The 20,116-nt window shown below is 38.6% G+C and overlaps 1 protein-coding gene across 3 annotated transcripts in view; it reads right to left on the bottom strand.

Annotated features, from left to right (window-relative positions):
* PKHD1 (PKHD1 ciliary IPT domain containing fibrocystin/polyductin) overlaps nt 1-20,116 on the bottom strand; it is a 460,535-nt gene that overhangs the window by 246,046 nt on the left and 194,373 nt on the right. For all 3 annotated transcript variants that reach the window (XM_019658751.1, XM_019658750.1, XM_019658752.1), the window contains 5 exons: nt 17,981-18,037; nt 17,569-17,699; nt 8,178-8,290; nt 6,836-6,941; nt 944-1,078 (listed from right to left, as the gene is read on the bottom strand). In XM_019658751.1, the coding sequence (XP_019514296.1) occupies nt 944-1,078; nt 6,836-6,941; nt 8,178-8,290; nt 17,569-17,699; nt 17,981-18,037 (542 nt within the window). The remainder of the gene's footprint in view (nt 1-943; nt 1,079-6,835; nt 6,942-8,177; nt 8,291-17,568; nt 17,700-17,980; nt 18,038-20,116) is intronic.

A 20,116-nucleotide genomic window follows, 5' to 3' on the forward strand; every position in this document is an offset into this window, starting at 1 on the left:
GGGGTGGCAGAGAAGTCATCTATCATTTGATGCTTATCATTTGATGCTTATGTGGAAACTCAATGTTAAAAAAAGAAACAGGCTAAAATGGAGTCGCTTTTGCTAAGCCATGTACCAAATCAAAACTTAATAACTAAACTAATTGCAATTTTATCTCTCCCAGGAGTGGAATTTTAAACCAGTCTGAAATTTCCTGATCAATACTAGTGAGATAGTCTGCATAATAAAACCCCTGCCATGTCCTTCCCTCCAAAAGAATAGAATCTGGCTTAAAAGTAATCTTTTCCTTTCTTTTGCTAATAACTCCCCTGCCATGTCTTTTTGCCTATAAAAACATTTCATTTTGTACACTTCATGAATTGCTTAACAAAGCCAATAAGATAGTCAAATTTATTTGGTTGAATTTTGTTCCTTAATTCCACAATTAGGGAATCACATAAGAAATAAGAAAATCAAATAGTATACTATAGTAAATAATGTAAATTTATATTACCTATTTTGGCAGGGAGGGCTCCCTAAATAGAGCAAGGACCTTATGAACAGAATGTAGAAACTTGGCAAACCATAAGGCAGAGAGACAGTATGGAGTCATGTTATTCTATAATCCTTGTGAACTTAGAGTAAGTTAACCTAAAATTATTAAGTATGGATTGAATTGGTATGGATAATAATGCTCAATTATAACCAAATAAGAATTCTGCAATATACTCATGATTTTTATGTTTTATATCAACTCATAGCATTGAAACCTTAGGTATATTTTGTTTTTTTATTATAAATATCACCACTGTTACAAATAAAAGGCTCCTCCAACTTTTACCAGTTCAATGTAAGATTCACTTAAAAATGCTATTAAAATTGCATATCCTGAATCACCGGGGAGCCCAATACATATGATTCTATTTTGATGGACAGCTTAAAACAACTACACTAAGGTACTTACCTTGTGGGCAAAATGACCAAGTAATAAGCTGTCAGTAACTGCAGTATTTGCATCACTTTCCAAGATGTCAATTCCAAAATCTCTGCATGAATAAACTCGGAAGCTTTTTAGGTGAAGATTGCTACTCCTAAAAATCTATAAAAAAGTAAAAAAGCATATGTTATGGCAAAGGTCTGAGGCTTGGTTTTCTTGAAGACTTTCTATAGCTTCTTTAATTATTAACTATAAATAAGCATGCTATACCATATTTAAGCAGCTTTTGCCCATCAATACTTGTACAGACAACCTAAAGTTGCCGTGAGGTCAGTACTAACTGGTCCCCTCTGGTAACATCTCATCTGTACTTTTCATTTCTCCTCATTAATAACTGACATGTTAAAAACGTCAATGTGAATTCTTCACATATCTAAAATAAACTTGTCGGCGTCAAATCACACAAAATTCATAGAGAAAAACAGCATTCAAGAACTCCAGTACTTAACATTTTCCTCAGTGTAGTATGTACTAATATTGTCAGAAAATTGCAAATATGAAATAAGTAATTCAACACGACTACAGACTCAAAATACGTTATGTGCACATATATTTATCACCTGGGGTTAGTGGGCCCAATCAGCGATCAAGCATTAACAAAATTAGCTTGATAGAATTGAAAGAATCCCTCCAGTTTGGGAGACAGGACCCTTCTTTTTTACCTAGCACTGATATTAACTATGTGAACCTGGGCAAGATATTTAACTTCTCCCAGGCCTCAGTTCAACCATCTGTAAAACCAGGGTAGAAATCAGGACTAGAAACTACCCAACACAGTCATCCCTTTATTCATTAAATAGGGTCAATGCTTCATTCATACCTTAAAGTGGAAACGTCCTATTAATTAAGACCAAGGTAGCCATGATTTGTCATAGTATCATGCCTGGTGACTAGTCTTTGTGCTTGAATTTTCAAGAATTAAGTAGCTTTCATTTTCCATTTTGTATGCATCAATAACTTTTACATAATGATAGATCTTTGAAGACTTAAAGGTTTATTTAAACAAAATAGGTATGATCTGAACTGATAACTTGACAACAGTTGTGACCCAATTACAGGCATCTCAAGTTCTGGAAAATACACTTATATTCAAAAACAGCTGGGGCTGGCCAAGTGGCATGATGGTTAAGAACTGGCTTGGGATGCCAGAGGGCCCCGGTTCGGATCCCACATATGAGGGCCAGTGACACTGCCCTCCACAGCTAAGATGCTGAACAACAGCTCAACCTGGAGCTGGGCTGCCGTGAGTCGCCGGCGATGGCATAGGCTGCAGCCCCTGTGGCAGTGGGTTGCCATGGGCTACTGTCTATAGACAGCAGCCAGCGTGAGCGGCCAACAGCCGCAGTGAGCGGCCGTCCAGAAGCCGGCGACTGATCTGCCTCACCCAGGAAGAACGCAATGATGGTGCCAACTTGGGCCAGTGAAGCAAAGTCCTCCACAACTAGACTAAACAACAAAAGGACAGCAACTTGTCTGTTCCCCTTCCCCCAATTCCCAAGCACTGTTCCCATCCCCCCAATTACCCAATAAAAATCTTAAAAAAAAAAAAAAGCTAACACCTAGCACTAACTAGAAAACCTGGTAATTTTTAAAGGAAACCATCACACAAAATCACAAAGCCCCTATTTGTGATGTAAATACAGCTTTTATAATGTGCTCTCATCCCCCTCTTCTAAAAGAATTACTCTGCATTTATGAGACATGGTGAGGAGAGGGTATTTTTCTCAACTTTTATTAACATACATACAAAAGAATTAGACTGCTTGAGTTGGAATCCAACAATTCTTAGCTATGTGACTTTAGCAAGTATTGGGTTGTCGGAAAAGTCATAATGCATTTTTGCAATGAAAAACATAGAAAAAATGCATGTTGACTTTTCCGACAACCCAATATTTTATCCCCAACCCACAGTTTTCTTATCTAAGGAGAATAATAATGATGCCCATCCACCAAAGGTTATTAAGATGATTGAAAAAATATCCAAAAATACTGTCAATGTCATCAAATATGTATAAATTTATGTTTACTCACAATAGAAATTTTACCTAATGAAATGTTCCACTGGAGTAACTACTTACATGACACTTATGTCTAATAACCAGAATACAATTAGATATATCTAATAATGAAATTTAGGAAATTTAAGCTTATGAAATTTAAACACCATGTATTTTGATGATGCAGAAGGTATTTCTCAATGTTTTTATGTTTCTCATCTTTTTGTTGGTTTCCCTGAGATCACTGAGCATCCTTATAACCAGTGTTTTGAACTCTATGTCTGGTAGATTACTTGTCTCCATTTTGTTTAGTTATTTTTGTGGAGCTTTGTTCTGTGCTTTAATCTGGGACATGTTTCTTTGTCTCCCCATTTGGCTGCCTCCCTGTGTTTGTTCCTATGTATTAGGTAGGGCTGCTATATCTCCTGCTGTTAGTAGAGTGGTCTTATGTAGTAGGTGTCCTGTGGGGCCCAGTGGCACAGTCTCCCTGGTCATTAGAGCCAGGTGCTCCAGGTGTAAGTTGTGTTGTAGTTGAGCCTGGGCTGCTGTTTGCACATCAGTGGGGGGGATTGACTATCAGGCTGATTGGTGGTGAGGACTGGCCATGACTATAGTGGAGGAGTTATGGTGTAGGAGCTGACCCTACAAAGCAGAATTCACTTTAGCAGGACTCTGGTGCTTGCCTAGTCTGCCCTTTGTATGTGTCATCCTTATAGGTGGTCAGGCAATGCTCTGGCTTGGTCCAAAGCTAGCCACTGGGCATGCCAGTCCCCAAGCCTCCTGGGAGGGGACCCACTGCAGACCAAGTTTTGGCTGCACCCTGAGCCTTGCCCAAGGTCACCTGGAATGAGCCACAAAACAATCTGCATATGGCCACCATCTGTACTGTGCTTGGAGGTTCCTCAAGAGGCCAAGCCACAAATGAAGACTGGCTGTCACTAGTGTGGGACCTAGGGCTATTCAGCCAGAGATAAGGGACACTCAGAAGCCAGATGTTGTCTGTATGGGTTTTGTGAACCTTTGAGATATTTTAAGAAGTTTGCAACGTGAGCTAAGGCAGGGCATTTGTACAGAAAAGCCACTGGAAGCTTGGTTGTGTCTGAAAGATGGGGGGGGGGGTCTCATAATGACCAGAGTGGGGCAAACAAACTGTGTTAACCAGGTTTATAGAGACTCAGATACAGCGCCTGCCTACATCTGCGCATGGGGACGGAGGAGGACTGAACAACAAAAAAATGGCTTCCACCAGCTCTTCCATCCAGAAGAAGGCTGCCCCTACAATCCTCTCCCTGCAGCCAGACAATTCAATTCCTCCCCATATGTCCCTGGCACCACTCTTCTGGAGCTCAGAGTGGGTGGACTCATCAGCAAGTAAGTCCATGCACAGGCCCTTTAAGAGGAGCACCTGGGATTGCTACCACCCTCAATTTCACTCAGCCACAATTTCCACTGTTTTTCACTACCAGAAGTTATGGGGACTCTCTTCCTGGTGCTGAAACCCTGGGTTGGGGGGGCCTGGCTGGGACTAGAACCCCTCACTCCTCTGGGGGGTACCTCCACAGCCAAACTAGCACTCCTGATTTTTAATGGTCACACTTGGGTATGAGATCAGCCTGTTTCACATTGCTGCCCCTCCCACCAGTCTTGAGGTGGCTTCTTCTGTATGTCCTCAGTTGTAGGACTTCAGTTTACCTAGAATTTCAGGCAATTCTCAATGATGGTTGTTCTGTAGTTATAATTTCATGAGGGTTTTGATTTCTCTACATCTTTGCCAATACCTGTTATCATTTTCATTCTAGTCATCCCAGTGGGTGTAAAGTGGTATCTCACCATGGTTTTGATTTGCTTTTCTCTAATAACTAATTATGCTGAATATATTTTCATATGCTTATTGGCCATTTTTGTCTCTTCTTTGGAGAAATGTCTATTCAGATCCTTTGGTTATTTTTTCATTGGGTTTTTTGTTTTTCTATTGTTGAGTTGTGTTTTTTGTATATTCTAGATACATGCCCTTTAACAGATGTATGATTTTCAAATATTGTCTCCCATTCTGTAGTTTATCTTTTTACTTTCATGATGTGACCCTTTGAAACATTAAAATTTTTAATTTTGATTAAGTTCAACTTATCTGTTTTTCCTTAGTTTCTTATTCTTTTGATATCATATCCGAGGATCCTTTGCTAAATCGAAGGTCATGAAGATTTACCCACTTTGTTTTCCTCTAAGAAGCCTATAGCTTTTACTCTAACATTATATTTTAGAGTTAATTTTTGTTAATAGTATAAGGATCCAACTTTATTCTTTTGCAGGCAGCTCTCCACTTTCCAGCACCATTTGTTGAAAAGACTATTATTTCCCCCATTGAATGGCCTTGGCATCCTTGTCAAAAATCAGTTGACCACAGATACATGGGTTTATTTCTGGACTTAATTCTAGTCTGTTGATCTATATTCTGTCTTTGTCCCCATATTACACTATCTTGATTACTGTTGCCTTATAGTAAGTTTTTCTTACTTTCTTCTGTTTCAGGATTGTTTTTAGGGAAGTTACTTTTGAAATTCCCTGCTACCATGTTAATTACTCTCTTTTATTCTCCTCATAAAAGTGAAGTTTCAAAAGCATTCTCATAATTTGGACTTTTTGATTAATTAAAAGAATTCAATCTTTAAGGATATATATTTTTTCTTTCATGGATTTAGCATTTCTGGTTATAGAACTTGAGAAAACTGACTTTAATGATCATCTGGTAATATTTTTGTTTTATTATTTTGTTTCCTCTAGAACAGTTATTTAACAGCATGGAGCAGAGTTTAAGCCTTTGCAGGGCATGAATTGCTCCTCTGCATAGAGGGCATGCAACAAATGTTTCTACTGAATTGAAACCTCTTTGTTCATTATGCTTTTGGGAAACCTAGTACTTTATAAAATTAAATAAAAACAAAATATTAAATACAATTGGGATTCTTCATGTTAGCTACCCTAATTATATGTTTTTGGGTTTTCCCCATCCACAATTACCTTCCTCTTATTAGATATATCAAATAAATGTCTGACTTTCTTGTTGTGACTTAATTTTATATTTTAATTCTGTTTCCTGAATGCCCTGTAAACATATTTCTTCATCTGTGTATCTTAGACTCCAGATTGCTCAGTGGCAGAGACCAAGAGTATGTAATTTTCTCTGTGTATCACCAAATAGTGACCCTGGATAATTTTTATGTTGTTATTAACATGCAAAGCTTCTGTGTAAGAAATCATTGTGATAATGAAAAGTAAATGATGGATGTGAACTTTTTTTCCCTTTTGAGCAAAATAAAAGAAAATTTGGTTCATTGATAAGGGTAAGAATGGTGCCTTGAGCTGGAATTTTTGTGTTCCAATGATGAATAACACATTTTTTTTAAGATTGAAGTATGTGTTATAAGAGATATTAAGGTACCAAATGCATAACATTTGGAGTCTGAATTCTGCACCTGGTTGTGCCACTAACTAATTGTGTAACCTTCAACAAATCACTTTGTTTTCTGAGCTTTAATTTTTAATCTCTAAATAGGCATGTGATAGGAGGAATGGATGACTTCTATGATCCCTCCTGGCTGTAAATTTGTATAACTCAGTGTTCTCTCTGAGTGCTGCTAAAAAGTCACCATAAGGGAAATTAACTAACCCTGGATGACTAACCAGCAATTTGTTCATTCAACAACTATTCCATACACACCTATGATACTGTTGTCTCCTTAAAGCTGTAATAAGATTGCAAAGCTCCCCTCCATGTCAAACAATCCCCCTTTAAACAGGGATGCATAGTAACTCACCATAAAGAAACAAATGATGGTTTTAATTAAAAACTAAAGAAACGTACCTGGGCACCGCCTGCACTTCCCCAAACCAGGAAGTCTTGGAATAGGGTGGGGCCAGTGTCATTGTCCCAAGATGGCTGAAATTTAGGGTATACAAAGAGACCATACCTAGAAAGCAAAACAAATAGTGAAATTTAGCCATTTTCTATGTTTCAAATCCTCACTTTTTCTCATTGGAAAATATAAAGGTAAAGATACTGAATAAGGGAAAATGAGATCTGTGAGCCTTTTTTCTAACTGTCACTGCCCATTCCTTAGCCTTTCCTGTTACCCTCTCTGTAACCTGCCACTGAATCTCAACCAGATGCAGACTGCCATGATCCTGTTCTATCTTATCAGCCCACCTCTTTGTTCACCCCATCCTAGGAGTCTGAACCCCTTCCCGCTTCTAGTTTTATCCTTGCACTAGGAATATAGATACCAGCACCTGTAATCCCTCTACCTTTTGTTCTCCCCAAAATGCCCTACCGTTGTGGTATTCTGGATACCTTCTTCCCTCACATTCCAGGGCTGCTGAGAGCTGCTAGATAAAAGCTTCATAATCTTAATGGTAATTTTATGGCACTTTGTACTAATCCTAGTCTCAGCGCATGCTTCAGCATGGCATAGTAATTCTTAATCCTTACTGCACTCTCCTTATTTTTTTTCATGATAGCAGTATTACTAAACTACTTTTATCATAATTATTTGTAACTGTCAATTTCTACTATATTTCTACTATATTCCAGGTGTTCTCTTAGGGGCATTACACAAATCATTTCTAATTTTCCCATGAAACTCTCAATGTAGCACTGTCCCCGATTTACACATAAGGGATCTGCAATTTAGGAGTAAAGTCAGCATTTGAATCAGGGCCTGACTCTGACTCTGAGTGTATATTTTTCCCATGGTTCCCACCATGTTTCCCAGTACTTGCTCTTAGCAAATAGTCTTATCCTCTACATAACTTTGAACAAGACTTTCAACAAGTCCCTTGTCATCTTATAGCGTACACATCACAGCAAAGAGCCTCTTCTCCAAAGCTCATCTTCCCAGTCAGCTCCTGAGCCCAGACACCCTAAGTTCCCAGTTGCTCCCAGTCATTAGAAGTTTAATTGTTTTCTCTATTAAATTATCTTCTGGTCACAAAACATACATTCTGTCTCGTTGCCCTTTCAAGTGACTTCTCTCTCTATCTTTCCCTTCTCTTCACCACCAAACTTCTGTGATCCAAAATGCTCATACAGATGCATCATCAAATATCATATGAATGCCAAAGTTATACCCTCTCTAAATGTTGCACACAAAAAAATGTTAAACCATAAGCCCTATAACCAAAATGAAGATGAATTTCCTCAAAGTTACCTTGTACAAGAATGTGCAATATTCCGAGTGAAGGAGAGAAGTGGAGCTCGTGATGTTTGGCTGGTTACAAGATGAAAAAAGTAGCCATAACCAGCAGCACACACCCTATTTCCCTACAGAAAATAAAGATAGTTAAATAATAGTTACTCCATATACAATAAGGTTGCTGGAAAGTCTCTTATATGTGCTCACTCTACTTTTTCATTTACTTCCTGTCAAGGTGTATTGATGCTTTTATGGACTCATTTACTCTTTCACCCACTCATCCCCCACACCGCTCCAAGAATCAAACATATTCTCATTCCTCTTCTTCCAGGCAGCTCAACTAGACTGTAATTTGCCTACATCAATAACTGGCATCTCATGTTAGTGTCTTTGTAAACGTCAACAATGAGAAGCTAACTTGCATCATCTAATCCAAGCTCTCCTCTTTGGTATATGCAAGAATACACAGCAGCAAAGGCATAATTTAAAACCAAGTCTACACAAAGTCCTCTCTCTGCTCTTTTCAACACATCAGTGGTTTGGCTATGGGCTGAAAGCCAGTGATTGCATTAGCCATGCCTTAATGCTGAGACACAGTGGCTGAGTTCAAATACAACTCAAATCTCCTCAATGTGTTTTTGTCTTGATTAGATCATTTTAATCGCCTTAATATTTCTTTATAGGATTTACTATCTAAATAATTTAATGTCTTTGATGTTCATATAAACCTAAATTCTCCATTAGACAATATGAGTTTGGGGCTTTAATTCTGATTGAATGGAACACAATGTGATATTCTTTTTATAAATTCAATGAAGCAACTGTAATATATTCATCACGATGTAATATACGCATATGTTAAGACAGAATAGAAACCCAACTGCCTAAAGAGTCTGATATTATATACAGAAGTATTTTGTTTGGCCTACCTAATGTTTACATAAATTTTTATTTTGTTTCCAACATTTTAAAATCAGGAAACTTGATATAAAAAATTCAGACTTTTAAGGGCCGGCCGAGTGGCTCAGTTGGTTAAGAGCTCGCTCAAGAGTTTGAGCTCTGAGCAACAGCAGTTCGAGTCCAGCCTGAGTTGAGCAGCCGCTGAGCTGCCAACAGGTAGCAGGATGGCTCAGCTAAAAAAAAAAAAAAAAGTTCAGACTTTTAGTTTTTTTTAAATGCTGAGCCCAAATTTCTGTGGGATAGCTATGGGTCACCTGAAGCTTAAAAGGGAACTAACTTCTTACATTATGGATTATTTTGTCATAGTCCCACCCTTCTCTCTTCCCCTACTGATGACACTGACCTAGTCCCTGCAGCCATTTGAATTTACAACCTCTTAATTCCAGGCAGTAACATAAATGACATGGCAGCTCTGTGTTTTAGTGGGAGGAATGAAAAGTGAATAGGTCAGCTACCGGACTACTATCTGTGTGTATCTGTCCTCCTTCCGCCTAAGAGGCTTGTCCAAGGCCAAGATGTCCATGTCTTCTTAGAGAAAAGAAGTCAAGGAACAGGCTGCCTTGTACCAGGTGATCCAGAATGAACTGTGAGGAAGCCACTGGGCTTTCCTTTATCTCTGTAGCACACATTCAGGCCCACTAATCTCTTTTCAGTTTGTTCCAAATATTGTATGGGATATACTTGTATTAAATACTTATTAGTTGTATGTCTGAAATTCAAATTTATCCAAGTATGCTGGGTTTTGTCTGGCAACTCTAATCTGGGGTATATAAAATACAGATTTCTAGCCTCCCCCCACCCAACCCAGATATTCTGACTTAGCAGATGTTGGGTGAGGTGAAGGGTTAGGGGACAGAATTCTGCACTTGAGCACCACTGATGCTTCTAATGCAGGTGATATTTTGACCCCTTTTTGAGAACTATGTCTCTAGAAGTGACAGAGATATTAATACTGTACTGTCCAGTTATCAAGAGTCTTAGGAAGAATTCATTTCCTGGCAATTTTGCCATGAGCTGCTTTGGGAACCCGGTGTAAATGAAAGCCACTGTTGAAGACCTAGACAGTCAGGGTGGGAATCTGTTACCAGATCTCAGCAAAAAGATTGCCCAACTCAGTGCAAGTTATACTTTATGTTGATTTTTTTCTTAGAAATATTTATCTTTTTTGAAATTATGACCAAGTATAATGATAATACTCATAGTAAAGATTTATAGAGAAGCTGCCACCATCCAGGTACAAATTTCAGAGTCTCATTTACTTTCACAACAATTCTGAATTATGTATTATTATTATTATTATTATTATTATTATTATTATTATTATTTCACAAAGAAATTGAATCTTGGAGATATTAAGTAACTTTCCAAAAGTCACAGAGTTAGTAATTGTCAGAGCCAGCTCCATTCATGTTCAAGCCTGAAAATTTCAGAGATCATAGTCTAGGATAGAGAAATAAAGTCAAGACTCAGAACCAGAATGTTAAATAGGGCGCAAGTGAAGAAATGTAAACAGTAGGGTACAATGCAAAGTCACATCACCAGGTCAGGGACAGAACAGGAGAGTTTGTTATGGAATCGCCAACAATGGACAAAACATTGAGCAACATTCTTTGCAGAATTCAATGTATAATGGACATTCAAGCAAGAGAAATTTCAAAGAGAAATTTACTGCCCAAGTAAGCTAGTTATTTGAGGTGTTCATCTATATAGTTCTAGAAAAACCTGAGGTAATACTACAGGCACCAGGTAACCCGGTGAACAAAACTGGGGCAGTGATAGTATTTGATATTGCTACATACATATAGGTTTCCCCAAAATAGGAGAGCATTTTTGAGGTCAGATTTAACTAACGAGCTGCTCTCTTCACACCGAGAATCCAAACAATATAAAATCCCTTCCATCCCCATGACATGGGAAAAACAAAAAACATGCTCAGCTCAGAGTACAGAGGCATATAGGTAAGGAGGTGGGCCAATTCCCAATAGTAGGCAGGAAAAGACATGACATTTTCAAGAGTATATTTAATGACAGTGGTTCTGAAACTCTAGCATTATAGGAATTGAACCTTATCAAGGCTTAGACTTTATGTGAATGAGGACTAGCTACTGACATCGAAGTGTTGAACAACTGACAGAAGAAAAGACAGACTCCGTAATTTTTACTTCGCTATTAAATTGTTATTTAATATTTAAATTTTTATTTAATATATGGACATAGTGGCATGGAACATAGAAAAGGGTCAGAATTGGAAGAGTCAGTTCTGACCTACTTAAGCAAAGAGCTCTTTCTCACAGCCTTTAAACAAAGCTCAAGTTTTACCACAGTTTGAGGAAGGAAGAATTGAGAGGGAAAATTCCAATCATACCTTTTTAGTTATAGCTGTTCTGTATTTACCCTTAGGTTGAGTAAACTCATTTCATCCCATAGCTTCAGTCATTCCAGATTAATATTTTATCAACTTTAATTCCTAAATGAAAGGACTTCAGGTATTATTAAAGGCAACTCCCTGAACCTGGGTGACCAACAGGCAGTCATAATGTTGCAGAACTCCCTACAGAAGGGGACTTTAAAGAGCCTGTCCTCTCTGGTGTGCCACATGTTCACTAGGAACACACACACACACACACACACACACACACACTCTCTCTCTCTCTCTCTCTCTCTCTCTCTCTCTCTCTCTCTCACACACACACACACACACCACCACCACCACCACCAAGGAAAGTCAATATGAGATAAAAATTAAAATAGGTTTCTCTAAAACTACCAGTACTCAACTCCTGCCTCATGTGAGAGGAGGAACCAATGCCGTAATAAGCCAATCAGCCTCTGGGGAAGTGGGGATGAGGGCCAACGCTTACCGTGAGACTGGAAGCCTGGCCAACAGGCAGCACCCAGGACATGGCAGGGCAGCCAGTACTTCCTGACACACCCACCAATACTGTTTCCTTAACTTTAGCTTGTTATTCACTGTGGACACCAAAACTGTCTTACCCTGGGTATTTGTAATTAGCCAGCTAATCTTCATTTTTCACTCAGTCACAGAAATGTGTTCTTGCTTGGTGGAATAGAGACCCATTCTCTCCTGCACTTTGATATTTTGGATTCTGAGCATTCCCCAAATTTCCTGAGGCAATATAAAATTCTAATCACATGCTTCATCTACCACATGGAACTCAACAAAATTGACTTTTGGGTATCATTGAATGTGAAGCTGAATTACTATTGAAGATGCTAACGTGACTTCAAGCAACCAGGGCCATCTCTAAGGCTTCAATTATCTTGAGGTGGCACAGTCTAGAGTGGTAGTTGTCAATCAGGAATGATTTTGTTCCCCAGGGAGCATTTAGAAGTCTCTAAAGACATTTTTGACTGCCACAACTCAGGGAGTAGAGGGAAGTTACTGGCATTCATTGGGTTGAGACCAGGGATGCTGCTGTACAGAGGAAAACCTCTCACAACAAAGAATTATATGATCCAAAATGTTAATACTGCCATGGTTGAGAAACCCTAGTCTACAGTCTAGACTGGAGGTCTGTGTTGTCAAAATAATCTATGCCCACATTCTCGTAGCCTATCTCCAAGTTTTGATGGAAAGATCAACCTAAATATAAAACATAGTTAATTATAATAAGAATGCATTCGCAGTCTTTACTAGGAGGGCATTTATATCTTTTTAAACAATCAAACCTGGCATTAGGCATTCCCAAAAAGAACACTTATTAGCATTGAATTAGCTATCTCAATTCTTCTCTCACATTAGAAAAATAGGATACATGCTCATGATTCTTGGCTTCAGGAAGAATTGCTGTCACTGGGTTGACAAATACCCTAGTAGGTACACAAAGAAGTAACATAGCTGTTGATTCTCAGTTACGATTACATGACTGGAAACTTCCTCATGGAATTACATATGAAGCCTTATCTTCCACACAGTCTGGGTTGAATGGCAGTGTCTCTACCACACCTATGAACCATGGGAAAGGCCATGAGTATATAAGAACTGAGGGTTAGGAAATGGGGCTTCTTAAATACCCACCCTTTCTGCAAATATATTAACAATGAAAAAGGTAAACTAGAGGCTAGAAGTGATTATCTTATTTAGACATATACCTGTATTTTATTACCAAAGCAATCCTAATTTATCACCAAGACTCTACCAAGAGGGGAAAGATAAAAAACATTTAAAGAATAGATTAGAAGGGCTACCTGCTGATTCATCACCTTTCCCAGACAGGTGCTCAGAGAGCTCATGTTTCTAGCAAATGTAAAGATTTATTGAGTCATCTGGCCTAATGTCATTAGTATTTACAGAGCATCTGGGTGATCATATATAAATGCTTTCCTTGTGCATTTATATTTGGGCAGGGTATTGCAACTTTGTTCTTCTGTTAGCTGATAAAGCACACTTTTCTTATAAAAGAAGCACTTCAACAGTCAGATCACATTACTTTCCAATCCTTTTTACTATCCATTCCAATTGGGTATGCTACAAATGATTCATGAGGAAAAACCACATATTTATGCAGGCAGCCAGCGGCTTGTGGGGTAGGGTTTAAGGCAAGCAAGGAATTTTGTGTGGAAATCAATTCTTTGCGGAAGTCAATGTATTATGGACATTCAAGCAAGAAAAATTCCAGAGTGAAATTAACTGCTCAAGTAAGCCAGCTCCTTGAGGTGTGCATCTATAGTTACTAGAAAAAAAGTGAGTTAACCCTTCAGGCAGCTCTTAAATATACATTAGCTATTGAGTGGGAAGAGCTAGAGAACTGAAATTGGGCCTTTAAACACAGAATTCCTTACAAAATTGATTCACAAACCAGAACAAATTCCTCTCAAATGAAATGGGGGTTTCCAAAGGGTTCATCTTCAGGTTTTTTCTGTGGAATATCCTAAAAAAAAAAGAGTCTGGTCTTTGGAAAAGTGCAACACTGCCATAAACATGGAATATTCTGAAGCTCTAGAAGTGAACAGGCCCTTGCTGCTTGAGAGCAAAGACTTTCCAGCCAAAGGTTAACATAGGTTAATGTCTACTGCAGAGATGGAGCCTCTGGACAGACAACAAGGAATCCCCACAGGAGTCAGATGCAGATGTTGCGTTGCTAAGGGAAGTCAGCCTGGAAATGCAGTGCTCTCAGAACTACAGGGGATAAATGAAGAACCACCACCAATGTGTTTTTTGAAAACATAGCAAAAACCTACCTAAGGAGTATACCTTAGATAAGAAATACCACAAGTTCTCTGGAGACACAAACAGGAATATGATGCTTGAATCCTCACTAGCAGGAAGGCACAAAGCTCAGGTTTTGCTTCTCCCTGGACTTGGCTCAGCTAGAGCCTGGGCAGGGGAGCAGGCAGACCACTCGTGGCTATAAAACTAAAAAGTAATATCACACTTGAAATTCCTTGTATCATGCAGGGTTGAAAGTGAGTGAACTGTAAAGATGGCTGACTGAAAGACAAGGTAAATTCCATGTGCTGTAGTAAGTACATGTTTGGCCCTAGGCTTTGAATCAGGGTAATTAGGGAATAATATATGACCACAGGTCACTGCAGAGACTTAAGGATCAACTGTGTTTCTTCACTGCCTTCCTGCCTGCCAAGCCAGAGATGTCAAGGCCAGATTCATGTAGGTAAAAGAGAGAAAGTTTAGACTTTCAGGGTTGGTCACCCAGGAACCAGAATTGTGTCGTCTTCGTCAAGTCTAAATAAGGGCTATACTTTAGTTAATATTGGGTTGTCGGAAAAGTCATGATGCATTTTTTCAATGCAAAACATAGAAAAAAATACATCATGACTTTTCCAACAACCTAATAGTATTGTCCCAATGCCAATTTTTTTATTTTGCTATTGGTCTGTGGCGATGGCATGGTTACATTATCATTAGGAGAAGCTGGGTGAAAGTTACACAGGAATGCTATGTTATATCTTTGCAACTCCTTCTGAGTCTAAAATTATTTTAAAATTGGAAGTTTAACAAAAGATAAATGTTAATTAATTATAGTAATACAGTGTCTTTTATAAAACATTTTGCCAGACTGCAAGAAAACTGGAAAACAAGGCAGGAAAAGGGGTAAAAATAACTGAGCACACACAAGGCTTGACTACATTCCCATATGGAGTAGTTTGACTCTAAACCCCTCACATAGAAGGACAAAAGACCCACCACCCATGAAACAGTTCTTCAGAATAGGAAATGTCTCTCTTGAATATCAGAACAACCCTGGGAGGGTGGAAGGTTGTGGTAGAAACCACATCTCTTTCTGTTCCACATATTATACACACACACACACACACACACACACACACACACACACATATATCATTGTTATTGTAGCCTCCTTATTATCTCTTTAGAATACACGTGTATTTCTAAAATACATTTGTCAAAGTACTCTGCGTATTATCCATAGGACACACTTAATAAATACTAACTTACTGTTTGCTCAATGACAAAATGGCATTCTTTGGCCCTAAGGGTCAAGAGCAGTTCCTAATTTTTAGGTTTTGTCACACATGACCAGTTATCACCTATATCCTTAGTAATAGCACATTCCAGATATTAAAGTTCAAAAGAGACAGCACAGAACAGTAGTGGCCCAGCTGAAATAAGATTTAGCACTGAGAGATGAGTCCCACAGGATTTAAATGCTGCCACAGATGAAACATCTTATTTTCTAGTTATCGACATGATTGTCGGATCTTGGAGTCTGTTCTTTTCTCTTTCTTCCCTTGATTCTTTGATATGGAAATGTACCTACATTCACTCATTCATTATATTCAATTAATTTGTATTGAGAAACGATTATGTTTCAGACATCATATTGGCGTCTAAAAGCTAATAAGCTAATGAAAACAAACTACAGAACTTTAAGGTCATCAAAGAACATGTCAGGAATACACCTAATGAATATACTTAATGAATCTACACTACCGGTTTAAACTGAAACTTCACTCTCAAAACACGTTCACTGTACTTTTAAAATAATTTTGTAAAATAGATAGAAGAGGAAGAAAGTAAACAAATAGAAATGGAAGGCATCTAACAGGGGAGAGCTTGTTTTGGACTCAGTTTCTCGATTGCTGACTGAGCATTGTTTCACAGGTAAGTCTGTAAAGGTTCAGGGGATCTATCAGTTTTTCAGATGGCCCTCTGGGTCTCTGCACCCATAGACTTATAGCCAGCTCAATTCTTCTGGTTGACTAATGGCCAAGACATCTGCCCAAGAGACCATGTACTATCCAATGAAGCAAAGTCAAATGGACAGCATCCCCGGCATTCAATTCTGGATTTGGGTCCCTTCCAGCGTCACGCAGGGAGATGAGCTGGGCAACCCTGAGGGCCTACTTTTCTCTAGGTATTTCAGTGTAGTCAAGAGTATATTACCTGAGAAAGTATGCAGAAATACAGTTCTTTAGGCCCAAAAGCTTACTGGCATAGCTGCCCAACAAGCCTTGTCATCACCAAGTTAAATGCCACTCTTGTTGTTCTGGGTCTAGAGTCTGGATTCTTTGAATTCATGCAGTTCTGCCTCCTTTCTTACTGGTATATTAGCTGTCCCCATTAGGTACCTAAAATGGTGTGTAAGTGCCGCGCTTGGAAAACACGTAATTAAGAGTCTGGAGGAAGGTTGAGGAGATAACCATGACTTTTATTAGGTGTTATTCAGTTGAAAGTAATTAAAAACAGACGATCAGGGAGAGACAGAGATGTTCATTCTCTCAGTGCCTGAGAAACTGGGCGTAATTGTCATGATACAGAAGTTGCTCAGAGGAGTATCCTGGAAGAGTAAGATATCCATGGGATAAAATCACTGGAAAAGAGGGAATTAAGTGGCCTTCCCACTACTCTGATGCAATTCTTCATTCACACATCTACGGTTAAACTACCAGAAAAAAAAATGAATTTCTTAAAGTGTTTGGAGAGAAATTTTCCAAGAAAAACTAATGTTAAGTTGTACTAAATAATGTGATAAAAAAAAAAAATCAAGGCCATCAGAGTGTACTTCATTCATCCAGGAATCTGACATGACTCATACGCCTCATGACTTTACAGAACCTCAGTTTTGAACATATGACCACATTAAAACAGTAAGACAGTGAAGATTTGATAGGTAATTAATGTTGGAATCAAGACAAAAATCAGCACCACAGTGATAGTTCGGGAAGATAGTTTAGATTGCATTAATTTAAGTCACCAGAAAAGAAACAACATCTACTTTGTTTTGTTCCACGTAGATATTGCGTCAAAGAGCATTCACGGGAATTCTGAAAGGATTACATTTATCCTAAAGCACGTGTTTAACACAAAGTCATAAAGTAGTTTCTCAATACCAGCATGCAGCAAGTAAACATTTTATTCCATCCCACTGTTGCTGCCCTCCAAACAACTTTTGGAGTGAACTGTAGGCCTTCTTAGCTTTGACCCTCCTGGTGAAGATCTTACCTCTACGACATTGGTGGGGTTGCGGATATAGACACCAGATGGTGTCAACAGTTCAGGACTGGAGAGCCCCTCAGCACCAGAAACACTGATGATCATGTTGTTGCTGATTATATTTCCCAGTTCTGACCAGTCTAATTTAAGAAAAGATACATCAAACCCAAGGGATTCACAAACATAATTAAAATTTACACAACTCAACACTCTTATTTCTACTAATACACATTACAGTTCACATAATGCATATGTATGTGTATAGACACACACACACACACACACACACACACACACACATATAACATTTAGTATGTTCAACAAATTTAAGATATCTAACATTCTTCCATCAGGCCTGTCTATATACCATATGACAATTTAAATAGATTTTAATAAATTTAAAACCAAGTTACATATTTACCATTTGTTCTTCCAGGAATAGCCTCCCAAGGAATATATCTTGTCTCCATGTATGTACCTGAGAACAAAAGATCATGTCACTTCAGCACATTTCATGCCACCCAGGAAAACAAGGGACACTGCTACACTAGTTCTCCTTTCAGGTGTGGCTTGCTTTGATTTTGTTTTTGTTTTTATCTATGAACCAAAGAGATACATATTATATGAACTTTTTAGATCTAGAGTATCATGGATCAGAAGTTCATTTTAAATAATAATTTAAAAAAAGAACAAAGAAATGGACCTATTAGTTTATTTCTTAGGAAGAGTCTAAGTGACTGTCTCCATAGTTAAATGCCACATACCTTCATGTCAGCTCCAGATCTGTCCCTAGCTTTTCAAATTGCCCACCAGCTATCTGCATGCCCCTCTCTTTCCCTGGAAGACCTGGAATGTTCTGGAGTTATAGGCTGGACAGTACCTGGGACCCTCACACCCAAACCACTGAGGTTTGGAATAGATGAGTATAAAAGAGAACAGGCCATGCTACAGAGAGAGATTAGTCACTTATGTGGCATCAATAGAAAGCAGCCCCAGAGACTCCCAACCTCACAGACTCCCTCTTTCTAGGTCATTAGGTATCTGGGCTTCCCATGTCATTTCATGAGTCTGGTTTTGCAAACTCATTTTGCATGAATTGAGTACTTTATAATGCACTAATAAATAAATATTCTAATTCTCTCACCTGCACTACAGTAGATGTCAAAAGCCACCAATTCACAATATCCAAGCACTAAAGGTGAAATTCCTCTTGCAGGCTTTCTTCCTTGCCTAGTTAATGTCTATTCTATATAATTGTTTTCCCCTAAAATATTCTTAGTGTACCTTCCTGAATTTCTGTTCCATGTTTCAGCAAACTTTCCCCTTATTCAGATAAAAATAAGAATAAACAAAGGTAATCCTTCATCTGTTAGTCTGACTGCCCTGTAGCTGTCTTTTTCCAATCAAAAGATTTTCCTACACCTGATCACTTTTATTGTCCATAGTTCTTTGCCCTTTAGAGCTGGAATTTGTTTTAAAGCAATTTTATATGATCCATATTTTCTCACTAAACAGTTTCCCTCTCAGGATTAGAACCTTTATAGCTTTTATCTTCACAGATTTTCTTAAATGAAACATGTACATTTTCCCATTAATGATATCACAGGATTAATTTAAATATAGAACACTATTTAACAAATAGTTATAATCTTACTTTCAGTGAAAACCTCTGATCTGCTTTTTTATTCTGATATAATCAAAGACCCTTTGTTCATTAATTCATTCATTTCTTTCAACAAATATAGCTACAATGCACTAGTAAATGTGCTAAATGGTAAGGAAACAATATTGCCATGAAACTTGGTGGTAAAAACAGACATTAATCAGATGATCAGAAACATGATACATAATTTTTAATCAACAAATGATTGGTGCTAAAAGAACTTAGAGGATCTTGCAGGAGGAGGGCAAGTAAAATAGTATGAACAGACGGGAAGGGCTTGTGCAAAGGCCCTGAGGCAGAAGAAAGTATGGTCTTTGAAAGAATTAAAATAAAAAGGTTAGTATAACTAGAGTAGAGGGGAAGAGAAAAAGAACAAGACAAGTTTATAAAAGTTAATAGAAACAAAATCACTGAAGGAAACTTTAAGCTAGGTTAAGGGTTTTGGATTGTATCCTAAGGGTAATAAGAAGCTCTTAAAGGGTTTTAAGGCGAGAAGTGATATGATGCAATTTGAGATGTTAAAGAATAACTCTGAGGGGGCCGGCTGAGTGGCGCCATGGTTAAGAACTGGCTTGGGACGCCAGAGGGCCCCAGTTTGGATCCCACATATGAGGGCCGGTGACACTGCCCTTCACAGCTAAGATGCTGAACAACAGCTCAAACTGGAGCTGGGCTGCAGTGAGTCGCCTGCGACGGCGTAGGCTGCAGCCCCTGCTGCAGTGGGTTGCTATGGGCTACCATGTGTAGCCAGCAGCCAGCGTGAGCAGCCAGCAGCTGCAGTGAGTGGCAGTCCAGAAGCCAGCGACTGATGTGTCTCGCCAGGGAAGAGCGCAATGATGGTGCCAAATTGAGCCAGTGAAGCAACGTCCTCCACAACTAGACTGAAGAACAAAA

Source organism: Hipposideros armiger, unplaced genomic scaffold (genome assembly GCF_001890085.2).
Source record: "Hipposideros armiger isolate ML-2016 unplaced genomic scaffold, ASM189008v1 scaffold_288, whole genome shotgun sequence".
Classification (NCBI taxonomy): domain Eukaryota; kingdom Metazoa; phylum Chordata; class Mammalia; order Chiroptera; family Hipposideridae; genus Hipposideros; species Hipposideros armiger.